The sequence below is a fragment of the Panthera onca genome, chromosome Y (assembly GCF_046562875.1).
Source record: "Panthera onca isolate mPanOnc1 chromosome Y, mPanOnc1 haplotype 2, whole genome shotgun sequence".
Taxonomy (NCBI): domain Eukaryota; kingdom Metazoa; phylum Chordata; class Mammalia; order Carnivora; family Felidae; genus Panthera; species Panthera onca.
In genome coordinates this window covers 8,178,237-8,203,315 of record NC_138358.1, presented here as the reverse complement: position 1 = coordinate 8,203,315, position 25,079 = coordinate 8,178,237, and the positions used below count along the sequence as shown (strand labels likewise).

Sequence of the window (25,079 nt, the reverse complement as noted above, 5' to 3'; positions counted from 1 at the left end):
AGAGTGGGCTATGCCCAATGTGGCGCCGGCCTGTGTCCTCTTCCAGATCATCATCGAGGACCTGTGGCCCAATCCCCTGCAGTACTACCTGAGGGAGGAAGGGACCAGAAGACAGTGATCTGACGTGCTCACGTGTCGGTGAGAACCCCAGTATGCGGTGTGTTGACCTGCGTGTTGTATGGGCAAGGGAACGTGGGCCACACATTGGCTTGGAAATGGAAGGTCCGCCGACACAGGGACACAGGTAGCATGGGGAGAGGGTGGGAGGATGACAGGGGACCTGCAGAGACTCAGCTGCAAACACACAGAGGGTCGAAGCCTGCAAACCAGATGCAGTCGTGCTGTGGGCTGGGGCTTTGGAGAGCAACTCGGGAGGAGCAGTGCTTCACCACAAATGCTCCCCGTGGATGTCCGCCCTGTCCCGGGCTTCCCCCTGCTCCTTCAGTCTGGATTTGCCTGCCAGTCTTTGGGTCAGGAGCTGCCGTGTCCCCAGGCGCCACTGTGGTGAGAATCTCGCACTTCCTTCCATGTGCCCCACCACGCCATGTCCTCCCGCACCCCGACAGCCATTCTTAGAACTGGTCCAAGGCCATTGGGGGCTGGAAATGAATCCCTGGGTGAGAAAGCAAGGGGGATCGCAAAAGGGCGAGGCACAAGAGTGACACCATCTGGGATGTATTTGCAAATATCCCGTATCATTCTTGGTGTCTGTTGCGTGGGGGCGCGTGTGTGCGCGTGTACGCAAATGTGTCTGCGTGTGCCCACATGCGTCAGGTGCTCTGCATCTGTGTGGGCGTGAATCGTGCAGAGCTTCTATCTTTGCCCATGCAGAAACAATGGAGGACGCCACCAGTGCTGGAAGAGATGGGTGGATGAGTCTCCTGTCTTCTACGTGCCCCGGAGAGAATTGAGGAAGAGATAACGTGTGGCAGCCTTGAAGAGTTTCCACGATGTTTATGTGGACACATACAGGAAGCTAAAAACCCTTCTGTTTTTGGTGTGTGTGTGTGTGTGTGTGTGTGTGTGTGTATGGGGACCTGAGGAGGGACGATGAGGAAGGGACCTGAGTGTGACTGTCCTGCCGCTGCCCGGGTGATTCTGTGTGTGCGGGAGAGGTGCAGTACTGGGGTGGGGCCGGTGTTGCCATGTGCACAGAGGCCTGCCTTCTTGGGCAGGAAGAGCCTGGAAGGAGGAGGAGGAAGAGACAGACCTGTTATTTGGAGATTTATTGTATAGGCCAGAGCCGAAAGGCAGGGAAGGGGATTGCACAGTGGGACCAAATTGGTCCATTGGGTCCTGGTACAGTGTGGCCAGGACTCGGGGGGTTTCAGCCAGGACCCTTGATCCCAGAGGGGTGCTGTGTCCTTGGTGAGATAGAATCCAGTCAGCAAAGCCTCCAGTCAGGATCAGAGCGAAGACCACATGTCCCCGGACAACTCAGGAGCAGGCAGGCTTCTCATAGTCGATGCCAGTATACCTTGCTGCTGCCTCCCACACCCGGGGCTCCTTTGACCCCGAGCCCTGTCCTCAGACAGTGGCTCAGGATGGGAGATGTGTCAGGGGGAGGGGCAGGTGTGGGTTGTGGGCAGCAGCGAGGCTTATGAGTGGGAATTCATGGAGAGAGTACGCACGAGGGCAGAGATCCAGCGTGAGTTCGTGCGAGTGTGTGTGGGCGTCTGTGGCAAACTGGGCCTGAGATCCGTGGTGGTGCCGGCAGTGTGAGCGTGCATATGTTTGTGCGATTGCGTAGCGGTGTGTCTCTGTCTGTGCAGGAGTGGGTGGTTAGGCCACTGGAGAGACAAGGAGAGACACAGCGGTCTGTGTGAATGAGGTGCTTATGTGGGACGGTCAGGTGCCAGAATACAAGAGTGCAGTCCCTTCCCTCCTGAGTCCTGATGGTAATCGCTGGGATGGGTGCAATCGTTGCTGTGCCAGGGGGCTCAAGTCAGGATGCAAAAGGGAGATTGGTGCAAGGTCAAGAGGGGGGCCGAGGGGAGGAAAGCCTGTGTCCAGTGGCCAGTGGACCACTTGTGAGTAAGTGTGCTTGTGTGTGTGTTAGTGTGTGTCTATGTGGGAGTGAGTGTGTGTGTGTGTGTGTGTGTGTGTGTGTGTGTGTGTGTGTGTGTTGAGTGGCTCTGGTGGGCCGACAGTAGCAAATACGTAGGGGCTACATGGTGTGCCCAGGCTTTGTGCACAGGGTAGCTAGGGAACCCAACCTGTCAGGCTACGTGGTGTGCAGAGGGCGTAGGTATTTCCCTGGAGGGAGCCGTCTAGCAAAAATCTCTGCTCTTGGCAGACGAGCCATGTTTTGTCACCAGTCAGCTCTTCCTTGGGGCTCTCCTCTCTGCTTCCTGTGCACCAGGCCCAGGGAAAGGGAGGAGCTGGGACCCTAGACCTCAGGTGACTTGAGTCCCCCAGGGGTGCCATAGCAGGGTGGTGTTGGTGATCCATGTGTGGATGGGCAGGTGAGCAGCCTGCCAGCTGCTCTCTGAGGGGACAGTTCCTTGCCAGCAACACCTCTCCCCGCAGCACAAGATCACCACTGTCGCTGCAGCTGGGCTGGGGACATGTCAAGGTGTGTCCCAGAACTGTGTTCCCCTTGCATGTAAGTGGTGCCAGAATGCGCCTCTCAGTCCCTGTGCGGGTGACCCTGATTAGCCTCAGGCTTAGTCGACTCCTGGCCTCATGTAAATGGGGAACTGGGTTCCTTTCTCAGTGTCTCAGCGGTTGCATGTCGACAGAGGATGCTGTGGACATTGTGGTCAGGATTCTGACCGGGCTCCCCCCGCCCTGCCCCAAACCACAGTGGGCAGCACATGGCCCACTGTGTGTGCGCTTTGGGGAGTCTAAAGCCGTACAGCCCCTCCAGTATTCTTCTCAGGTGGTGGAGGGTCAAAGGGGCCTAGGGAGGAACACTGGTCCCAGTCTGCTGCCGGCTGTGCCCACAGGTGTGTGTGCCCAGCTCCTTGATGCTGAAGCTGCAAGGCTTCTGCCCTGCCCCCAAAGCCCCATCCCTAGAATTTGCGTGTGGGCCAGATGGAAGTGAAGTCCCAGTGACCCTGCGGGATCACAGCGGGTGGTCTCGTCTGTGCCTGGCCACCCACCTACCTGCCTTCCCCGCAGCCCGTTGCCCCCATACAGGGCTTTCGGTAAACACGCGGCCACCGTCCAGCATGAGAGGAAAGGCTTGACGGTGTCCCAGTACCGCTGGTCATGTGTTGGCTGCTGCCAGCTGACAGCATGGAGACCCCATGGCCCAGTGGAGGATGTCCGACCTGTCCTACAAGGAACTGGGGACGACTGTACGGATGCATCAGGTCCCATGCAGTAACCTAGGCCTGACTTTATCCGCCTAGGGGGTGATCGAAGAGCCTTGGGGTCCCAGGCCTGGCATATGTGTCGGTGTGCTCCCTCCTGGATGGCGCTGCCGACACAAGGCTGGCTGGTCAGGGGTCGCGTGTGAGGCCCGTTGGGTCCCGGCCTCTAGGTCCGATACTGCCGTAGGTGTTGTTGAAAAGACAGAGCACGATATGACCATCCCTTGGGTGTCGCTGCACCGGGCATCCCGTCGCTGCTCCCAGGTTCCCACTACCGAGTCTCCCCGGGAGGCCTGGGAGGTTGCCAGGCTCCTTTTGCAGGGACACAAAGGCTTGTGAGAGCCCATCCGCAGGGTCCGGTGCTCATTGCGGATGACTTGGGGGCAGTGCGAGATCTATTGCTCCCGTCCTTAGAGGAGATTGTGGTAGTCTTAAGGGACAAAGATGTGCCTGGAGAATAGAAGGATGTCCAGAGGAAGCATTGGAGGAGGAAGAGGACGAGGAGGAGTAGGAGGATGAGGAGGAGTTGGAGGAAGAGGATTGGGAGGAGTTAGAGCTGGAAGAGAAGGGTGAATGATTGGGTGCAGGAGAGGGAACAAGTGGAGGAGGAGGATGTCCAGGATGAGGAGGAGCACGAGCCAAAGGAGCAGGAGCAGCTGGGGGAGGATGTTGAGGAGGACGAGAGCAGAGGGAAGAGGGTGGGGAGAAAAGATAGAGCCAGGGCTCCAGAGCATGAGTAGAAGTGTAGGAGCAGAAGGAGGAAGAGCCCGAGGAGGAAGAGGTGGAGGGAGAGGAGGAGCAGGAGGAGTTGGAGGAAGAGGATTGGGTGGGGTTAGAAGAAGAGGAGGAGGAGAAGGAGCAGTGAATGACTGGGTGCAGGAGAAGGACAAATGGAAGAGGATGATGTCCAGCACCAGGAAGAGGCGGATTACGGGCCAGAGGAGCAGGAGCAGCTGGAGGACGGAGTCGACTAGGACGAGAGCAGAGGGAAGAAGAGGTGAAAGGTCAGAGGTAGGGCAGGAAGGGCGGTAGCAGGAGAGGACCTGGAGAAGGAGGAAGAGTTCTAGGAGGAAGAGTTGGAGGAGGAGGAAGAGGTGAAGGACGAGGAGGATCAGATGGAGGAAGAGGACTGGGAGGAGTTACAGGAGGAGGAAGACGAGTGAATGATCGGGTGCAGGCGAGGGAAGAAGTGGAGGAGGAGGAAGTCCAGGACGAGCAAGAGGAGGAGCACGAGTCGAAGAGCAGTAGTAGCTGGGGAGGAAATTGAGGAGGACGTGAGCAGAGGGAAGAAGAGGAGGAGGAGGAAAGGTAGAGCCAGGGCTGGAAGAGCAGTAGCTGCAGAGGGGGAGCAGAAGGATGAAGAGGCCCGAGGCTAAGACTTCCAGTACTGTGTTGAATAACAGTGGAGGCGGTGGACATTCCTGTCTCGTTCGTGACTTGAGCTGAGAGCTTTTGCTCCTTGAGATGATATTCACGTTGGGTCGTTCATACATGGCTTTATGATCTCGATGTGTGCTCCTTCTATCCCTACTTTCTTGAGGGGTTTTACCAGGAAAGGATGCTGTATTTTGTCCATCACTCTGTCTGCATCGATTGAGAGGATCCTGTGGTTCTCGTCCTTTCTTTTATTGATGTGAGGAATCCCGTTGATTGTTTTGCAGATGTTGAACCAGCCCTGCGTCCCAGGTACAAATCCCACTGGGTCGTGGTGAATAACATTTTCATGTATTGTTGGATCCGAGGGTCTAATATCTTGTTGAGGAGTTTTGCATCCATGTGCATCAGGGAAATTGGCCTATAGTTCTCCTTTTCAGTGGGGTCTCTTTCCGGTTTTGGAATCAAGGTAACGCTGGCTTCATAGAAAGAGCTTGGAAGTTTTCCTTCCATTTCTATTGTGAGAACAGCTTCAAGAGAATAAGTGTTAACTCTTCCTTAAATGTTTGCTGGCACTCCCCTGGAAAGCCATCTGGCCCTGCAGTCTTCTTCCTTCGGCAGGTTTTGGATTACTAATTTGATTTCTTTACTGGTGATGGGTCTGTTCAAATTTTCCTTTTCTTCCTCTTTCAGCTTTGGTAGTGTATATGTTTCTAGGAATTTGTCCATTTCTTCCAGATTGCCCATTGTATTGGCAAATAATTGCTCCTAATATTCTCTTCTTATTGTTTGCCTTTCTGCTGTGTTGGTTGTGATGTCTCCTCTTTCATTCTTGCGTTTCTTTATTTGGGCCCTTTCCTTTTTCTTTTTCATCAAACTGATGACTGGCTTATCAATTTTGTTAATTCCTTCAAAGAAGCAGCTTCTGGGCTCATTGATCTGTTCTCCTATTTTGGTTTGTTTCTTTGTTTGTTTGTTTGTTTGAGGTTGTTTTTGTTTTTGTTTTGTTTGATTTTTGGTTTCAATAGCATTAATTTCCGTTAATCATTGTTATTTTCTGTCTCCTGAATGTTTTGGGTTTCGTATGGTGTTCTTTTTACAGCCTCTTAAGGCGTAAGGTGAGGTTGTGTCTCTGAGATCTTTCTTTCTTCTTTAGGAAGACCTGACTTGCTAGATAGGTCCTCTTATAACCGACCCTGGTGCGTCCCAGAGGTTTTGGGTTGTGGTGTTATCACTGACTTCCATATACATTTTCATTGACTTCTGTATACTTTTTATATTCTCTTTCAACCCTTGCTTAGCCCATTCAATCTTTAGTAGGATGTTCTTCAGTCTCCCAGTATTTGTTACCTTTCCAAATTGTTTCTTGTAGTTGATTTCGAGTCTCTTAGTGTTGTGGTCTGAAAATATGCACGGTGTGACCTCGATCTCTTTGAACTTCCTTAGGGATGACTGTTTTCCCCAGCATATGATCTATAGAGGAGAATATTCCATGAGCACCGGAGAAGAATGTATATTCTGCTGCTTTATTATGAAATGTTCTGAACATATCTTTGAAGCCCATCTTGTCCAGTGTGTCATTCAAAGCCCCCGTTTGCTTGTTGATTTTTCGTTTACATGATCTGTCTGTTGCAGTGAGTGAGTGCATAGAAGTCTCCTCCTATGATGGCATTACTAAGAATGAGGTTCCTTATGTTTGCGTTTAATTGGTTTGTATATTTGGTTGCTCTCAAATACGCCACATAAATGTATCCATTTGCTAGGTCTTCTTGGTGGATAGACCCCTGAATTATGACATCATGCCCTTGTGTATCACTTGACACAGTCTTAAATTAAAGTCTAGATTGTCTGATAGAAGTATGGCTACTTTGGCTTTGTTTTGTTGACGGGTAGCATGACAGATGATTCTCCATCCCCTTCTTTTCACTCTGAAGTTGTTTTCACATCTAAAGTGGGTCTCTGGTAAACAGCATATCGATGGAACTTGTTTTCTCATCCATTCTGTTCCCCTATGTTTTTTGATTGGAGCATTCAGTCCACTGACGTTTAAAGTAGTACTGAAAGACACGATTTTATGGCCATTATCTTGTTTGAAGAGTTGGAGGAAAACATATCTATATATCTTTATATCTATATCTACGTCTCCATCTCCATCTATATGTGTATGTGTATGTGTATGTATATGTATATGTATATGTATATGTATATGTATATGTATATGTATATGTATTGTATTAACTGTATCTATATATCTATATCTATATCGATATGTATATGTCTATATACATCTATATATATAATTCTATATCTATTTGTATATATAAATATAATTATAAAGATAGATAGATAGATAGATAGATAGATAGATAGATAGATATCAATTTCCCTCTGAGTGTCCCCCCTTAAAATTGCGTGCAGGTGTGATTTAGCGGTCACAAACTCCTTTAAATTTTGTGTATCTGGGAACCTTTTTCCTCTGTTTCTATTTTGAATGACAGCCTTGCTGGATAAAGAATTCTTCACTGTGGATGTTTCTAATTCAGCACTTTGAACGTATCCTACCACTCCTTTCAGGCCTGCCAAGTTTCTCTGGATAGGTCTGCTGCAAACCTGATCTGTCTTCTCTTGTAGTTTAGGGACTTGTTTCCCTTGCTGCCTTCATGATTCTCTTTGCCTGAGTACTTTGTGAGTTTGAATATGATAGGCCTTGCTGAGGGTCAGTTTTTGTTGAATCTGATGGGGTCCTCGGTGCTTCCCGGATTTTGATGGTGTGTCTTTCCCCAGGTTAGCAAAATTTCCCACTATGATTTGCTCACATAACCTTTCTACCCCTTTTTCTCTCTCTTCCTCTTCGGGACCCCTATGATTCTGATGTTGTTTTTCGTTCTGCATGAGTCACTGATTTCTCCAATTCTTCAATCGTGCTCTTTTCCTTAATCTCCCTCGATTTTGCTGCTTCCATAGTCTCCTTAAGTTGGTCCTCTGAATCGCTGATTCTCTGTTCTGTCTCATCCATCCTTGACACCGCTGCATCCATCCGTCATTGCAGCTCAGTTATATCATTTTTAATTTCATTCTGGCCAGTTTTTACTGCATTTTGTCTCTGCACAAAGGGACTCTAATCTACATTGGACTGCAGCTAGTATTCTCATAATCGTGCTTCTAAATGCTGCTTCAGACATCTTGCTTGTGTCTGTGTTGGTTGAATCCCTGGCTCTCGTTTCTTCAGGCTCTTTCTTTCTGGGTGAATTCCTTCCCTTTGTCATTTTGAATGGAGAAAAGGAACTCATGAGGTAGAAAATTCAATGAAATATTCAAATTATAAAATGTTAAAAGTAAAAACTTAAAAACACACATGTGAATAATGGAATGAATGATGCTAGATTCTAGGCATGTTTCACGTGGGTGTTGAAAGTGGTTTTGACACAGGAGAGAAAAAAACGTGGGAGTGGAGAAAAATTTAGAAAATACTAATAAAAAATATTAAAAAGGGAAATGTTGTGAGAATTTGAAAAATCAATACACTGAAGTAGACTAAAAGGAGAAGATGGGAGTAAAATAGAATCTGTGAATATAGACACAAAAGGAAAGAATAATGTAGAAGAGTATTAAAGAAAGTTAGTAAAATTTCCACCTGCCCAGTCTCCTTCGCCTCTCCGCGCACAAAAGCACCTCCCTTCCCATGCCTCCTCGCTCTCCAAGTTCACTTCTGCATGCCACGTACCTGCTGAATTCGGTGGTTCAGGATATGCAGATTGCTGTGCTAATCCTCCAGTCAGTTTCCTGGGTGGGTAGGATGGTTTAGTGTTGGTCGGGCTGTATCTCATGCACGCGAGACACTTAAGAAGCTTCCATGCTGTCTGCCATCCGGGCTCCTCCCCCAAGAGGTGAGATCTGTAGCACCAGTTCTCCGATATGAGACATCCCACAGGAAAGTTGCGGTCGGTGACAAAGCGGAAAAGGGCATGTACCAAACAGGGAGGTCACCCTGGAGGGGGAGGCAGAGAACCTGCTCCAGACCTGGGAGGGGAGGCAGGGGCTCAAATGCTGGAGCCACGCCCACTGCCCTCCAGCTGATTGTTCCTGAACAGCAGCCAACTGTCTGGGTCTGGCCTGGAGCGCCTTCACCCCAAGGACCCATGGTCAAAAAGTTCACTGCCTCTGCCTCTGCCTCTCCCCCACCTCCACCGCAGCCACAGCCACAGCCACAGCCACAGCCACAGCCACTTCAGTGTCCAAAGGGCCACGGGGCCGTGGGCGTGCTTCCCAAATGCTGGTGGGCTCCAGAAGGAGGCGGCAGGCATTTAAAAACCTTGGGCCTTGACACTCCACCTGCTGGGCCTAGTCTGGAGCCTCATGCCTCAAGTTCCCACTCCTTCTGCCCTATGGCCCTAGCCTGAGGATGGGCTAGGGCCCCAAAGAAGGGAGTCCTGTTCCGGAAAACGCTGAGATTCCTGACAATACCGGGCCTCCATTCTGCTGGAAGAGGGCGTTCGAGAGTCCAGGAATCGTGGCAACACCCCTGTCTCAGTCCCAGACAATTTCACTCGTTCATACGCACGCACACGCACACGCACGGGCACGGGCACACACACACACTCCCCCTCTGTGGCTGTCTCTAGTGGTGACTTACTCTCCTTCTTCGGCCTCCTTCCATGTCCCTCTGGCCTCTGTCTGTCTCTGAGTCCCTGTGATCATTTTCTTGAGGGAACGCTTCCTCCCTCCCGCACCTCCATCTCTCTTTCTCTGTCTCTGTGCTGTCCTTGCACAGTATCAGTGCATCTGGGTTTCCGTGAGCTGTGCGTGTCCATAGGGACGTAGTAGGCTGCTGATGGCACAGGGCTGCAGGGGAACACACAAAGGAACGCACAAGTACCAGGGGTCAGAGCACATCCAGACCTCCTAAGCCGTGACTGCCTCCAGGCAGCCCACACAAGCTGGGTATACATGTGAACTGAGAAAGGTCAGTCCCTTGGCCCTTGCCCTGTAGGTTGCAGCCAGCTGGGAGGTACTGAAACCCAAGGGACTGCCCAGTGTTGAGAGGGTCTGAAGAAAGGGCAGGAGCCGAGGAGGCAGGGAACCTAGTCGTAGCTGGTGTTTCTCCACATGCCATGTTCCGGTGCCATTGGTACTGGAAGGTTGGTATCAGTTGTGGCTCTCTTTCCTTGGCATCTCAATGCAAGCTTCCGTGACCCAATGGAGGTCCTGAATCTGCCCTAGTTTTCAGCCAGGTTGGGCCCCAGGACAAATGCACGTGCTGTGTGAGGGGGGAAAGCAAGTGTGAGTCGTGAGGAGGAGCTAGCCTCGTGAGTGGGATGTGGCAGAGGGCATGAGTGAGTGCACAGGTCCACTAGAGTGTGTCTGTGAATGTATTGTGGCTGGCGCCTGTGAGTACTTTTGCCTGAGACCTAGCGTTTGTGCTGGCAGCGTGCACGTGTCTGTGTCCACGTGCCGCGTGGCCGTGCATCTTTGTGCCCGAGTGAGTGTGTGTAGGCCGTTGGCAAGCGAAGGAAAGAGACTGGGGGCTTTCCTGACTTGGTGAGTAAGGGGGGGCTCCAGTGCCCAAGTGCAGCGAGTGCAATCCCTTCGCGCCTGGGATCGACACGGAGCTAGCTGATCACCTTTCATGACGGGAGGAAAGCCCGGACTTTGCCTGGGTCCGCTCGTCCTGTGTTGCCTTGGCCAGGGGCAAGTTGGGGTTGGGCCACCCATGGCGCAGTGGAGGAGGACCAAAGTTCCCTGCAAGGAAGTGGGCGTTAGTGGAGGGAGGCAGCAGAGAGCATGAGTAAGTCTGGCCCTGCTCCTGGAGCGGCCTAGGGGATCATCGCAAGGCCTTGTGGTCCCAGCCAGGGTATGTGTCTGGGTGAACATCCTCCTGGATGACCCTGCAGAGACAGGCCTGGCTGGTCTAGAGTCCCTTGCGAAGTTGGGGCCCGGCCCCTGGACCCCAATACTGTGGTAGGTGTTGTTCAAACTGAAAGGCATTGCCTGCTTGTCCCAGACAGTCCCTGCACCTGGGACCCAGATTTGTTCCCACGTTCCTGCCACGGGGTCTCCCGGCGATGCGTGGGAGTTTGACAGGCCCCATTTCTCTGGAGGGAGTGAGTTGCATAGGTCAGGTGCACCAGGGTCTGGGCCTGCTTTCCTGTCTTGCCCACCCGCTACGTCCTCTGCTGAGGGCAGCTTGAGGGCTCACCACTGGACCTGTTCCTCTCCCTTTCTGGGTAAGAGTTTGCCTCTCTGTCGGTCACACTGGCCACCCCCTCTCAGCCCCCTGCCACCTGTTCAGCCTCCCCCCATCCACCTGCGTTTCTATGCATTGCTGTCACCTGAAGCGGTGGTGTGCTGCCTCATATATCACAGCCACCCTGGAGCATTGCTGTACCCCGTTCGTATCCTGACATAGCCCAGCGAGTCTGGAGGAACCTCTTCTGTGTCACGGAAGCAACATGTTGGCCAGAGGGCCCGGCACACGAATTTGGAAATCCTAGAATCCCCCGCCTGCCTGGCAGCCTCCTGGTCCCATAAAGAGGTAGGGGAACACTGCATTCCACCAAAGGGAAAAGGCAATGCATGAGTGTGGTGCCTGGCCAGGCAATGCATCTCGAGCCTCCAATCCTGCAGTGGCTCTGTGTGGTGTGTGTGTGTGTAGCTTATGCTGTCTGACATAGACCGGCAGGGAGTCCACATCACCACTGCCCTGACAGGGAGGGAGACCACATCATCGCCCTCACTGCACACCGTCTGCAGCTTATTGCTTCCCCAAAGTGGTCATGTGGCTTCATGTAGACCCTGGGGCGTGTCCCTCACTTGGGTCCCAACACTGCATCCCCCAACCCCCCGATACCTCTCGGAGACCCTTGAAATCATGCTGCCTGTGGCACAGGGGGACAGTGTTTTGAGCCAGCGCCCACGCTCATGGCAGCCTGCCGCCTAAGTGAGTGGTAAAGGAAATGGGACCAGGATGAACAGACATACGGCCAACGAAGGCCTGGGGAGGGTCCCTGTGAGAAGATGGCCAAGCATTGTGGGAGGAAGGGGACCGCTGTCTGTGGGACAGACACAAGCTCCAGGAATCCCAGGGCCCACGGTCACGGGTCTTTCCTGTGCACTGCCACACACGGGAGCAATGGGCAGCCCGTCATGAGAGGGGGGGTGTGTGCTTGCCAGTGTGTCACTTTCCAGGCAACGGGGACAAACGGCAAGAGCGGCGCGCATGATACGCAGCCTCCCCTAGTGTGGCGTCCTCTCCACGTCACACACCTCTGGTCACCGACCTTCCCTAGCCGGTGCACTGCTAGACTGCTGTCATGACATACATGTCTTCTGGGAGCAAGGATGGACGTAGAGAGTATGCAAAGGAGGCTGAGCAGATGGAAAACCGGGGTGCACAGACAGCAGGCGCACAGCTGACATGCGTCTCCCGGACAGCCAAGGTGATCCGCTGAGTGGATTTGTCGGACTAGGGGCACAATGAACAAAGGTGGCGGTGTAAATGGGCAAAGCGGGGAGGTCCCCCTTTACCCGTGTGTGTAGATAGCCGCGTGCCCAGCGCAGCGTGGAATGCAAAGGTCGCTTTCGCATGGCCAGAAGCCAAACAGGGCACCCAGAGCGCACAGAGGGCCGGCTGCAAGCCCCCGGGAGGAGTTGCACTGCACGGGGCCCAGAGCCTTCCTGCCTATGCAACAGACGCGCCCCAGTTTCCGGGTGACCTAGGGGCGGGACCGCCGAAGCCACGCACGCCACCGTCCCTATGATTGGTCCTGAAGGCAGTGAAGCGGCCTGGGCGTGGCTTGGAGCTCCCTCAGCCTCAAAGCCGCAGGCGCACACCTCTCCCCACAAAGGCCTCCGAGGCAGCATCGGCATAGCGATAGCCACCGCCGAGGCATCCTGGGTACAGCACCATGCGCATGCGCATGCGCCCCCTCGACCTTTGGGCTCTGGGAGGAAGGGGGAGCGAGTTGCCAGCCATTGCCCTCAGGGCTCCGCTCACTGGGTCTGGGGAGGGGGGCCGTGCTTTCACCTCCCGCTTCGTCGTCGGTAGGAGCCACAGTTGGTGTCTCGGGCCGGGGCCGCATGTTGCGCGACTCGTGTTTCCGAAACACTGGGGATGCCCGGAGGCCCCATGCCGCCTTCGACCGGGAACGGGGCGGTCGAGAGACGAGGGCCCGTGGGGACACTGGGTCTCCGGCAGGGCCGGAGGTGCCGCAGGCCGAAGGCTTGCAGGCCACAAGCGAACAGCCTGTGCAGGAAGGCCAGGCCCGACCCGAGAGGCAGGTGGGCGGCCCCAGCGAGATATCGGTGCCGCTGGTGCATGACATAGTGGCGGTGGAGGCGCTGTGGGGCCTGGCGGAGGAGGAGGTTGAGGTGGCGGCCGCGGAAGAGGACGCGCCTGGGGAAGAGGGGCATGAGCAGAGGAAGAAGGGGGAGGAGGACGAGGAGCAGGAGCCGGGGAAGGAGAAGGTCCAAGTTCACGAGGAGGAGGACCTGAAGGGCGAGGGGGAGCAGCAGGACCAGAAGAGCAGAAGGAGGAGGAGGAGGAGGAAGAGGGGGAGAGGCAGCAGGAGTAAAAGATTAGAAGGAGGAGGAGCAGCAGAAGCCCAAGCAGAAGGAGGAAGAGCGGAAGGAGGAGGAGTTGGCGGAAATGAAAGGGGAGGAGCAGGAGCAGCAGGGTATACAAGCGGGCGCGGCGGCGGCGGCGGCGGCGGCGGCCACGGCGCCGGCCGCGGCGGTGGCGGTGGAGGCATTGGCGGCGGCAGTGGCAGGGGAAGGGGACCAGGAGGAGGAGCAGGAGGAGGAAGGGAAGGCGTGCGAGCCATTAAAGGGAGAGCAGAATTGCAAACGGAGGAGGAAGAGGAGCAGGAGAAGGAAGCGCTGGAGGAGCAGCAGCAGGGCGAGGAGGAGGTGGAGGGCAAGGAGGACAAGGAGGAGCGGGAGGAGGAGGAACAGAAGCCGAGTGAGCAGGAAGGCCGATGGGTGGAAGAAGCCCAGGAGCTGCAGGTGAAGCAGGATAAGAAGGAGCAGGTAGAGTCAGGCCTCCGTCCTTGCCCTTCCCCACTGGAGGCTCTGGAGGCTCTGGAGGCCCTTCAGATAGAGCTACAGCCGGTGAATAAACAAGCCAGCCGGGAGCACGCTCGACTCAAACTCAGGATGTGGCAGAGGCGGCAGCGACATCTGCAGCAGAGAGGTGCCCTTATCCAGGGCATCCGTGGTTTCTGGGCCAAGGCTGTATCCTTCCTGCTGCTGGTGGAGGGTCCAGAGGGGGCTGGGCTTGCGCAAGAGGAAGGAAAGGGAGGTGACATTTAGAGGAACCCAGGACAGGGACTGGAGCTACGCCACGCTCCAGTGGCCGGGAACGTGCAAACGTGATCCCATCCGGTGGTCCTGGCTCTGCAATGAGTGTGGGAGGAGGGCAGTGCCGGGGTGGGGGAGGCATGTGTGCTTTACGTCGCACCTGGCACGGAAACAGCGCTGGGAGAGTGGGGAGTGGCGGTGGAGGTCCAGGCCAGGTCGGGGAAATGACCGAGGGCTTCTTCCCACACAAAGCCGCGTGGGGGCACGTTTCTGGGTCCCGCTAAGCATCTTGCTGCGGGGAAGGCGATGTGAATGCCCACTGGTCGGCGCGAGACCGGATGTGTGCTGTCTGGCTGTGTGGAAGTAAGCGTCCTCAGTGTCCTCACGAGCACACAAAGCTAGGCGTGGTTGCGGGCGTCTGGGCATGCACAGCCTCCTGTGCGTGTCTAGCAGAGCCCTGCGCGATCCTGAGACCCCGTGGGCCTGGACGCAGCCTGCGGGGAGGGCTTGAGACCCTGGGGGAGGACGCCAGTCCCGGGGGGAGGACGCCTGGATGCTGTCCACACTGGTTCTCTGGTTCGAGCTCTCTCACGCCCAGCACCTGAAGGCTCTTTGACCTGCGGCAGTTTGTGAACCACCCTCAGATGTCAGCCCTGATTAGTAAGCCCGATGAAAGCATGCTTCGCCACATGACCAATTTGAAGGTCGGCCTGGGAGTGGGAGGTGGTGTGGGTGGCTGGCTGTGTGGGGAGGGGAGGTGGTGGGGAGAAGTGATGTGTTCCTTCCTCAGGGGAGGGCGGGTCTCCTGGAACAAGATTTCACATTTCTGCCCCACTGTACCACGGCAGGTGGAGGAACACAAGTTTCCCAGGGAATGCCGGAAGATCCTGCTGTTTTTTGGCAAGAACTCCTACTTCCAGAATGAAGTCGTTACGAAGGAGTATGTCCTAGGCCTTGATGGTAAGTGTCCACTGACTGCATGGGCGGCAGTGGGTGGAGGGTTGAATGTGATAAGTTCTCTGGCGCCTTCTCACATACGCGTCTTCCTGCAGGGTATAGGGCGTCTCATTCCAGTCCCATCCAGTGGTACCCAAGGTACAGACAGGAGGCCTACAGACGCAGGCATGACAACAGCAGCCTCAACTTCTTCAACTGGTTCTCTGACCACAGCTTTGCCGGCTCTAGCAGGATTGCTGAGGTGGGGCCCTGTAACAAGGAAGGGAGGTGATTTTCATGGGTTCCCCCACTGCGTGGGATAGCTACCTGAGGCCTGGCCTGTCTCCCCTACCAGATAATCATAGAGGATCTTTGGCCCAACCCCCTGCCGTATTTCAAGATGAAGGAGGCCCCAGGAGAGAGAACTGAGAGGGAAAGAGGTGAGCAGCCAAGGGTGTGGGCACGGAAATGTGTGTCGTGGGGTCCAGGGCACAATTCTCTTCTGCATGGAGGCACCGAGACTCACAGCGGCACAGGAGGTGACCCCAGGTCAAAAGGGCATCAGCCTGAGACAGGGAGTCTTAAGAAGTAACGTGTCCCAGAGGCTTTGCCCCTTTGGGGAGCCTGAAGGTGGGAAGGGGGCTAGACAAAAAGAATGAGCAAAGCGGGACAACCAAAGCTGGCTCATCAGATAGCACGGTGACAACTGTCATTCCCGGACCATGAACCCCACCCTCAGGCCTCCTACCACCATCCCACATGTTGTCTGGCTTCTGGATCCCCTTGTCAGCTTTGGCACAGCTTATCACACCCTCCCATCCTACTTTCCGTTTGGAAACATTCAAGCAACCTTACTCAGGGCCAAGATAAGACTCTCACCTGTCCTGTGTGTGTGTGTGTGTGTGTGTGTGTGTGTGTGTGTGTGTGTGTGTGTGTGTGTCTGTCTGTCTGTGTGTACCCATATATCCCAGGGATATGCACGATCTTGAGAAGAGTATGAAGGAGCGTCGCACTTCATCGACCCCAGTGGAAACCCTTCCGATGCTCACCGATGGTCCACAAGATTCTCCTGGCCATGAAATAAGGACAAGGGTGGTGGTGACACGTGGCGCAGGGCGGGGGTCCAATACATTGGAAGAAATATAGAATGGGAGATAAACAGCATGAAGTGTTTGTGTGTGTCTTCCTCTCAGGTTCGCCCTGGGGCGTGTCCATGTATACATGCGGCTGTCCAGAGGTGTAAGTGTTCTGTGCCTGCACATTGGAGTTCCAAGGAAGGGCGGGACGTAGGACATTGTCCGTAGGGATGGGTCACACATTGGGATTGCATGTGAGGTCAGTAAGATTGAAGCAATGGGGACTTGGGTGAGGGAGGCCAGGGCACAAACCTGAGAGAAAGGCCAGTGCCCAGGTTCATAGCTTTCCTGTGAAAATGAGGAAATTCAAGGAAACGGAGAGGCCAGCACAGGCCAGGGATGTCCAATATTCAGGGTTTGGGCATGTCCATGATGGTGCCCCCAGAATCCCGCATGGGGACACCCTCAGTCATGTTGACTGAACCGCCACACAGGGAGGAATTCCCAGGGTTGATTACCCTCTGGTTTTCAGACGTCTACCAATGCAGACTGTCTTGTGGACAAGGTCAGGATCTCAGGACCAGCCACACATATTTGAGGGATTGTGAGCAGGTTGTAAGATTGGTGTCCAGGGGAAGGAACCGAGGGACCAGAGGCAGAGTGGGTGGGTAAGACCGAAGAAGTTCTGCTTCAGGCAGAGTTGACAGGGACAACATACACACTGCAGAGAAAACAGCCCACTACAGTCTCACGCAACTCCAAAATCACAGCCAACTTTTCTGGTTCCACTTCCTGAAGCTGAGCCTCCCAAACACCGCTTCACTTGTGTGAACTTTGCTGTTTCTGAAAAGACCTCTGGTTACGAATGGGTGGCCCAGATTGCAAGCCAACAGAGGGGAGGGTCGCGGGGAGGTGGGGCTCTTCAAGGGCACGAACACGCCAGCCTCTCCCGTGTGCCCTCTGCCCTCTCATCATCAGCCGTGATGAGTCGGGTGATGCTCTTCCTCTGTGTCCACAGGCTTAAGCCGTGTGTCCAACACGCCATGTGAGACTTGTGAGAAGACTCCCAAGTGCAAACACCAGCAGGCGCTCAGGGAGGTCGCCTCGTCCCAGGCAGCCTGTGTTCCTTTGCCTGAGTGCCAGGACAAAGGCTGCCTCAGCCACATAGGGAACGATGGACTTGTGAGGCCTTAGCATTCTGTGCAGAGGTCCCCGGCAGGCCTGGGGCTTAGAAAGGACTGGGACGAGCCTCACCTGCGAAGACGTGAGTGCTGGGATACTCCTTACACAGCAGATGGCTGCTTGCCAGAGATGTCTGTGCTAGGGATGGGGCAAAAGCTCCACCGTGCGAGCAGTGCAGTAGACAGAGTTCAGCCTTGTCCATCGCAGGCTCTTCTGTATCCCCATGTACCACGGCCCCCAGCACAGCGTGCCTGAGACTGACCTCCCGACACTAATATTCCTGTCTCCCAAGCTGCCCAAGCTCCCCAGGATCCCCACTGCACAGCTCTGCAGTACAAGAGCCTTCTCTGCAGTGGGTCTATTCCAGAGAAGGCGTGGGCAGTCCCAATGCATGGAGGCCTCTTGCCCCTATCATATGCAGACAACATGGTCAGCGGGGTGTCAGCACGCTGTGGAGTTGAGGATCTGTGCGACCAAGCCTTACCTCTTCCAGGGCAGAGGCTGTCGCACTCTCTAGAAGGGAAGGCAGGCCTTTCTCTCGCTGCTGTCTGCACGCTGGCTGGAGAGGCACGTCTTCTCAGCTGCTTGATGGGTAAATGTCAGGGTACCCTGGAAAAGCTCCCAGTGCTGACCCGAGTCTTTGGGTGTGAACATCCAAAGAAAGTATGGCCAGTGATTGTGCAGTGGGAATACGGCCTCAGTGGTCATGAGGCTGGGCCCTTTGGGGCATCTTTCTGCACAAGCAGGCCGTTACTTGATAGGTCTTGCCGAGCAGGAACACTTTACGGGACAGGTGAACACAGGGTCCCCCACATGTTAATATCTCCAGCCAATACCTCCTTAGGGGCCAGGGTGACGTTTGCGCCCGGCCTGTCCCAAAGACAAGGTACGGACAAAGTGTGGGTGTGGAATACACTCACGGCACCCAGAGCCAAACCCTCAAGTGTGGACACTTGAGGTCCGTGGGCAGAGGCCTCGGTGCTCTGTGTCCGAGGGATTACAGCCCTCATGCTGCACACCCGGCATCCCCGGGTGTCCTCCCGTATCCGAAGCTCTCCCCGGGGAGCCCTAGGGTCCAGGAGCTGCTAAACCCCCTGCACAACTGTATCTGCTGCCCAGCGGCCTCTTCCACCCCAACATCAGCGTGTGTGGGCTCCAGAGTGCTGTCCCTCGAGAGAGGACACCCTCAGCAATTCAGGAGCCTTCTGACTTCCATGTCTCTGAACCACACGTGTCTCATTGGCCTGTCGGGATCGTCCCGTTGTTCTCTGTTCACAGGAAATGTCTCGCATTGCCTGTGCTCCTCTGTCTCCCTGAGTGAGCCCTGGCGTGTTTGTGTCTTTTCCTGGCTTTGCCTGTGCCGACACCTCTCTGGTGATGCCTCCTTGCCTGGCCTAAGTGGGCACAGCTGTACCCGTGTAACCGCCTTCGTCTCTGCACACCTGTGTGTTGGGTCAGCTGTGGCTCTGGTGGCCTGTCTTGTCTTTGGTGTATGCTTCTGCGCTTGAGTGTGCTTCCCTCTGCATTCAAACCCTTTCTTCCACTGACAGATCCAATTGCTGTCCTGCTGTCAGGTGGAGGGGCTTCTGCGTGTTCTGTTCTATGTTCCAGGAGCCAGAAATCCTTCCGTGCCTGTAGGACCTTCGTCAGAGGATTGGCCATGCACTCACTGCCAGCCAGTTAATGTCCCCAAATGCAGCTGGCTTGCTGTGAGCATTCCGTCACACCTCTATTTTCTGTCCTTCTGTTTTCAAACCCTTTGCGCCCGAGGGGCTCAAACGTCACTGGCCTGCACGTTGCAGATGCAGGCGTAAATTGTGAAAAGCGGACCGGCAACGTTTTCCCACTTACTCTTTTGCCACGTGGCATGTTCCTGGCTGGGAGAGACTTCCCCCTGCCAGTGTGTGTCTCGTTTCCGTGTGCCTCCTGTGTGTTCTGGTCCCTAATTTGTCCATTACGTCCTACCTGGGAGTCTGATTCATGTCTGCAGGAACGAGGCTGACACCTTTGACTGCTGGGTTCTGAGCTCAGCTTAGTCCACCAGGACTAGTGCGTGCCTGAGGGACACAACGGGCAGTGACGGATGTGCCCGTATCCTTCACGTGCAAGCGCTCCGTCCAGCCACCTTCGCCGGGACATTTCTCAGCGACCCCTCTTTGTTTGTGGTGAGAGCACTTGCCTCTGAGAAATCTGACGAGGCGGTGAAGCATTGCTTACGGCTGCCCTGTGCAAGTTAGATCTCCAGAACTCATGCACATGGCATGACTGCATCTTCACACCCGAGCCCCGACACCTCCTCATCGCACCCTCCCCTGATTAGCACCACTCTCCTCTCTGGTGGACTGCATGCCTTTAACTCCTTTAGTCTCCTCAGGAATCCATCAGGCAGGGCTCACCACCACTGTGCTTCTGTCAGGGGCTGGCTTCTTTCAGTGAGCCCAGTGCTTTCTGCACTGATGCTCAATGCACCCGCAGAAGGGTGAGCCACACTAAGCCCGGCGGCAAACCCTTTGGCCCTACATTTCCCACATGTGTGCCTGGTGGCAGAGGTGCACAAGGAGCCCGCCTGCATGCGTCTCCCAGGTCCTCCACAGGGTACAAAGTACCGCCTCAGGAGGCTGATCCGCATCACATGGGCATAGCTCTGCTTGCACGTGTTAGCCTTTCGTATCATACAGGCAGCCCAGACTTAGAAATCCTGCTACCTGCTTACAACTATCCAGCCCTCGTGCTTCTGCAGACGCTCTGTGTCTGTACAGACATTTGAGTCACGGTCTCGTGACCTTCCAATACAGCTTGATGGTCTGTCCTTAGCTTACAGCCTGGGATGCGGTTCTCACTCATTGTCCTCCCCTCGGGTGCGAGTTTCCTCCATCACTGTGGTGGAAGGTAACCTTTATCACCATACGTTGGCTTGAAATTACTGGGCGGATCACCTGTCTGCGTCCGGGGATCCGAAGGAGACCTTGGCTCTTTTGCTCACGGTCCACCCTTTCTCTGTGATGAGTCGCTTTGGATGAGAAGCTTGCCAGAGGCGAGGGGGCCTCAGAGTTGAGCACATTTCCTGGGCATCTGTGAGAACTTCGTTGGTTCCACTCGGAAAGCATTGACATTCATGGATGTGCAGCCTCTGCTTTTGCTTGAATTTGCCGAGCTTTGGGACGTGATTTCTTCCCGCATGTGCTGTGCCTAAATCTCTGCTGTGTCTTTCCGGCAGTCCCGTTTCCTGTCTCCTGCTGGTAAGTGCAGGGCTTCCAGCAGCCCTGTGGGGAACGGGTCCTTGTTTTCTTCCCTGCGGTGCCCTCTTCCTCACCCCGAATGACCTCATTGCAGCTTCCTTCTCGTTCAGCGATCGTTTCAGACTGCCCTTAAGGTCCAGGTGGGAGCGGTGCCTTTTGTGCTGAGGGCTGACCACTGTAGAGCATTCGTCTCTGTGCAAATTGCACAGGTGAATTTCACCAGGTGAAAGTGCACACTGCAGTTGCCCTGTCTTCAGAGTCAGCCCACCTGTCTCCGCCTCGGCTGCCCCTGCTCTCCTTCCTCCTACCCTCTCCTTACCTCCCCCTCCCTTGTCTTCTTCCTGTCCCTCCCTCCCACTTTCCTTCCAGCTCTCTTTGTCTTCGTCTCCCTCCTCTCCATCACTAATGCCTCCCCCTGTCTCCGCCTGTCTTCCTTGTAATAGGTGCCCCTCTGTCTCTTCTTGTCTTGCTCCTCCTCCCCGTCTCTCCCACCAATCTCCCCGGACTCTCCCTCTCCAGGCCGGTCTTCCCCTCCACTCGTCCTTCCTTCATCTGCTCTGCTTGCACGTGTCTCTCTCTCTCCCTCTATAGCTCTGTCTCTCTGTGTGTCTCTTTTTCGCTGTCTCTCTCAGTGGACCTTCTGTGTCTGGGTGCATGCTTCTTCAGAATTCTTGTTGGTGCCTGGGAAATGGGAAGGGAACTCGTCTGCTTTCGCGTGTACTAGTGAAAGCAGGCACAGGGCTTTCTCAGAGACAGACACAGACAAGTCTGCAATTCTCGGTGAAGGGCCCCTACGTGCCCTGCGTGGTTGGAGTCGTCCTCCTTTTAGTGGAAGGTTAGATTTCAGGACCGGAGCAAGCTGCTAAATCCTACTACTACCCCATCTCCCTGGCGCTCTGTACGGAGATCAGTAGGGCACCAGTGGCAGATGGTGCTCTGGGGGTTGTTCTTTGCTCTGAATTGCAGTGCAGTGAGGTCTACTGAGCTGTTTTCTTGCAAGGACATGGCGGTGGGGTGGGTCTAGGGTGGGTGTCACTGGTTCTGGGTGGGCACCCACCTTACCGCCGCCCTCAGCCTGACGGCCAAGGAGGAGATACCGTGCGGACGGCCATGTGGCCCCGGTAGGCGTGACACTAAGGACTTCTCCAGGCTTTGCCCCAGCTTCATGAAGAAGGGGCAAGGGACGGAGCAGGGAGTGGCTCACGGCGTGGACGATCCTGTGCTGAACGCTCTGGTGCCCGTAGTGAGGCCTCTGGGGAAAGGGTGTACAAGCGACCACACACTGCGCGATACCGGGGACCTCGCAAGTGAAGCCTGGAAGGTGACAGCGCTGAAGAGGACATGCGGCAAACGGGGGCCACGCTGGCACCTTGGCACTCGCTCCAGAGCCTGGACCGGCCATTGGCGCGCGCTTGCTGGCGGCCAGCACCCTGTCTTGCTGTCTTGCAACTGATTGCTCCCCGAACCTGGCCAGCTGGCCTGACCTGCCCTGGAACCACTTCGCCCCCAGGCCGCATGCGCACACTCTTCACTGCCTCTGTCTCGGCCCCTCCTCCACAGCAGCCACAGCCAATGCGGAGTCCTCAAATCCCAGAGCCTGTGCGCCTGCGCTCAACTTTGGCGGGCTGCGGCGGGAGGCTTCAGGGAGCTCATGGTCTTGCGGCCAAGGCTCCCCCCACCTGCTGCCGTTTCCTGTCCTTGTCCTGAGGCTGCCCTAGCTACACTGGGGCCGGGGCCGAGCGTCATGGCCAGCGTGTCGCGGTCCGGACAAAGCGGAGATTCCCGCCGACCCTGGGCCCTGATCGTCCCGGATGCGAAAGGTGGAGAGTCCCGGCCCCGCGGGAATGCAGGGGCGCTGGAGGGCGTGGGCTGGCCGCAGTCCCCAGGTTCAGGGGCGGCAAGCGCCCATCCTGTGCAGGAAGCCCAGGCCGGGTGTGAGATACAGGTGGCAAGCCCAGCGGAGGAATTGGTGCTGATATTGGATGACGGAATGGTGGCGGCTGAGGTGGTGATCGGGGAGGAGGAAGAGGACGGCGAGGCGACCAAGGATGAGGTGGCTGGAGAGGAGAATTCTGAGGAAGCCAAGCCAGAAGCAGAGGACATGCACGAGGAGGAGGAGGTGGAAGTTGAGAGACAGCAGCAGGAGGAGTTTCAGGAGCAAGAGGAGAAGCGCGAGGCAGATGCAGAGGCGGAGGAGGGGCCCCAGCTCTCCCAGCCGCTGCAGCAGCAAGAGCCAGCGCTGCGTCCTGCCTCAGCCCAGGACCCGCTGGCAGCACTGGAGCGTCTTCAGCTGGAGATCAGCGCTGGGAATGCCCAGGATTCCAGGGCCTTATGGCGGCTGAAGCGCAGGATTCTTCGGAGGCAGATTTCTTACCTGGATCACAGAAGGGCCATCATCAAGCACATCCCTGGCTTCTGGGCCCAGGCGGTATCCTTCCTTGTGCTGGTGGGTGATGGCGGGGGCTGTTGTGCAGGAGGGCTGGGCACTGAGAGCAGGGTGCCTCAGGGCGATGGCCCCCAGAGAGGAGAGCTGGGGAATGGTCCCTGGCCCTGGGTTGGTGTGGTCTGGGATCCAGTGTAAGGCCTTGGACAGGGGCGGTTGTTGGGGATGGGGGGACTTGGTGACTGGGTCTGTTTCCTCTAGGTCTCCGCCAACGTTGGCCTGCAGGCTGGTCTCAAATATTACTTGCAGACACGAGCCATGTGTCCCCATGCTACCAGAGCTAGGGTAGCACAAAGCAGCCTTCACTCAGAGCAGATAAGGCAAGGAAATATTTCGCTGCAAAATGGGAGAGTTACGCAGGCCGCACACCCACCTTCACATTCACAGGCTGTGCACGTTTCCTAGCAGTTCCTTCAAAAGAGAGCATTTCAGACACACACTCGTGACCTTTAGTGGAACCACGCCACGCCCCTTTGCCAGACAGTAGGACGACTGAGACCCACTCCGAATGGGGTACAAGCTGCCTCCTCAGACCCTGACACACACACACACACACACACACACACACACACACACACACACACAGAGGATTCTCTCCTGGTATCTCCACCCCTGCTTCCCTCTCTGTCCTCAGGCTCCGGCTCGGTCCCACCCATGTCTTTCTCTCCGGACTGGCCGTGTCACTGTGTCTAATCCTTTTCCCTCCTCGGCCCTCCTCGTCCGTGCTTCTCGATCTCTTTCTCCCTCCCACACCCTCTGCTTGCAGCGTAAGTGTGCAGTCGGGTTCCTGTAAGCCATGTTATTCCATCTGGACTCAGGAGGCTGGTGACAACATAGGTCTTCACGGGAATATGCCAAGAAACCCAGCCGTGAGGAGGGGTCAGAGCACATGCCGACATCACAAGCTATGATGGGCTGCTGGCAGCCCACACAGGTCAGATATAGGAAGGAACTGTGAGGCGTGCAGGCAGTGGAGTCTCTCCCTGCTGTGTGCAGACAGCGTGGGAGGTACAGGAAGCCAACGGACTGCCCAGTGTCGATGGGGTCTGATGCATCTGCAGAGGCTGAGGAGTGTGGGGACTAGTGTTTCCTGGTCTTTCTGCACATGCCGTGATCTAGTCCCTTGCTCTTAGCCTGGGAGGGTTGGAGGGGGGCTGTGTCTGTTTCCACAGCATCTGAAGGCACAGCTCCTTGACACAGCACAGATTCTGAATCACCCCCAGTTGTCGGCCATGATCGGTGCCCAGGACAAAGACGTGCTCAGCTACGTGGTCGACTTGGAGGTGAGACCGGGGAGGCTGTGGCTGGGGGCCGTCCCGTCGGGGGTGGGATTTGGGCAGGAGAGGGTGAGGCAAAGGTGCTCACCCTCACAGCCAGGCAAGTAGCTCAGGACCCCGAGGGAGGACACTTGCCCCCTCCTGTCCCATTGCTCACGGCAGGTGGAAGAAGTGGGCCATCCCAAGTACCGCTGCAGAGTGATGTTTTTCTTTGGGGCCAACCCGTACTTCCGGAACCCAGTGATCATTAAGGAGTATCAGCTGAGCTTTGCTGGTAGGGTGTGGGTCCCATGATGGTGCGGGGCAGGGGGATGAGGAGCATGAATCAGGGGCAGGAGGGAGGGGGAGGGGGAGGGGCAGGTGGGTGGGGAGGAGGCCATCAGCTTGCTCCTCAAATCCTCTCTTCCTGCAGGCTACAGGACATCGCGTTCCACTCCAGTCCAGTGGTTCTGGGATGATGAACGTGGAGCTCCCAGTCGCAGGCATGACCCCACCAGCCTTAACTTGTTCAACTGGCTGTGTGAGCACAGCTGCCCAGGGGCGAACAGGATTGCCGAGGTGGGGCCCCTGAGGCCTTCGTCAGCAGTGGGGATGTGGGTGGCCCCCGGCCAGAGAGGAGAGTGGGCTATGCCCAATGTGGCGCCGGCCTGTGTCCTCTTCCAGATCATCATCGAGGACCTGTGGCCCAATCCCCTGCAGTACTACCTGAGGGAGGAAGGGACCAGAAGACAGTGATCTGACGTGCTCACGTGTCGGTGAGAACCCCAGTATGCGGTGTGTTGACCTGCGTGTTGTATGGGCAAGGGAACGTGGGCCACACATTGGCTTGGAAATGGAAGGTCCGCCGACACAGGGACACAGGTAGCATGGGGAGAGGGTGGGAGGATGACAGGGGACCTGCAGAGACTCAGCTGCAAACACACAGAGGGTCGAAGCCTGCA

The 25,079-nt window shown here is 55.6% G+C and overlaps 2 protein-coding genes across 2 annotated transcripts; both read left to right on the top strand.

The window, feature by feature from the left end:
* Positions 1–12,673: 12,673 nt before the first annotated feature.
* LOC145715024 (uncharacterized) lies at positions 12,674–21,729 on the top strand. Its single transcript, XM_081794611.1, has 3 exons — positions 12,674–13,919; positions 14,612–14,742; positions 21,663–21,729. Exons 1-3 carry the CDS (start codon positions 12,768–12,770, stop codon positions 21,727–21,729), a joined length of 1,350 nt encoding a protein of 449 aa, XP_081650737.1. The 5' UTR covers positions 12,674–12,767.
* A 433-nt stretch (positions 21,730–22,162) lies between these two features.
* On the top strand, positions 22,163–22,908 carry LOC145715023 (testis-specific Y-encoded protein 2-like). The gene is made up of 2 exons (XM_081794610.1): positions 22,163–22,860; positions 22,893–22,908. The coding sequence occupies exons 1-2, from the start codon at positions 22,163–22,165 to the stop codon at positions 22,906–22,908; spliced, it is 714 nt and encodes a 237-aa protein (XP_081650736.1).
* The last annotated feature ends 2,171 nt before the right edge of the window (positions 22,909–25,079 follow it).

Bases quoted from the DNA above. Each gene is read 5' to 3' on its own strand.
- LOC145715024 (XM_081794611.1), top strand. From the start codon at position 12,768: ATGTTGCGCGACTCGTGTTTCCGAAACACTGGGGATGCCCGGAGGCCC. The intron at 13,920-14,611 runs GTATCCTTCCTG...GACCTGCGGCAG, and splicing joins GTGGTTTCTGGGCCAAGGCT to TTTGTGAACCACCCTCAGAT. The intron at 14,743-21,662 runs GTGGTGGGGAGA...TGGTGCCCGTAG, and splicing joins TGGCTGTGTGGGGAGGGGAG to TGAGGCCTCTGGGGAAAGGG.
- LOC145715023 (XM_081794610.1), top strand. From the start codon at position 22,163: ATGGCCAGCGTGTCGCGGTCCGGACAAAGCGGAGATTCCCGCCGACCC.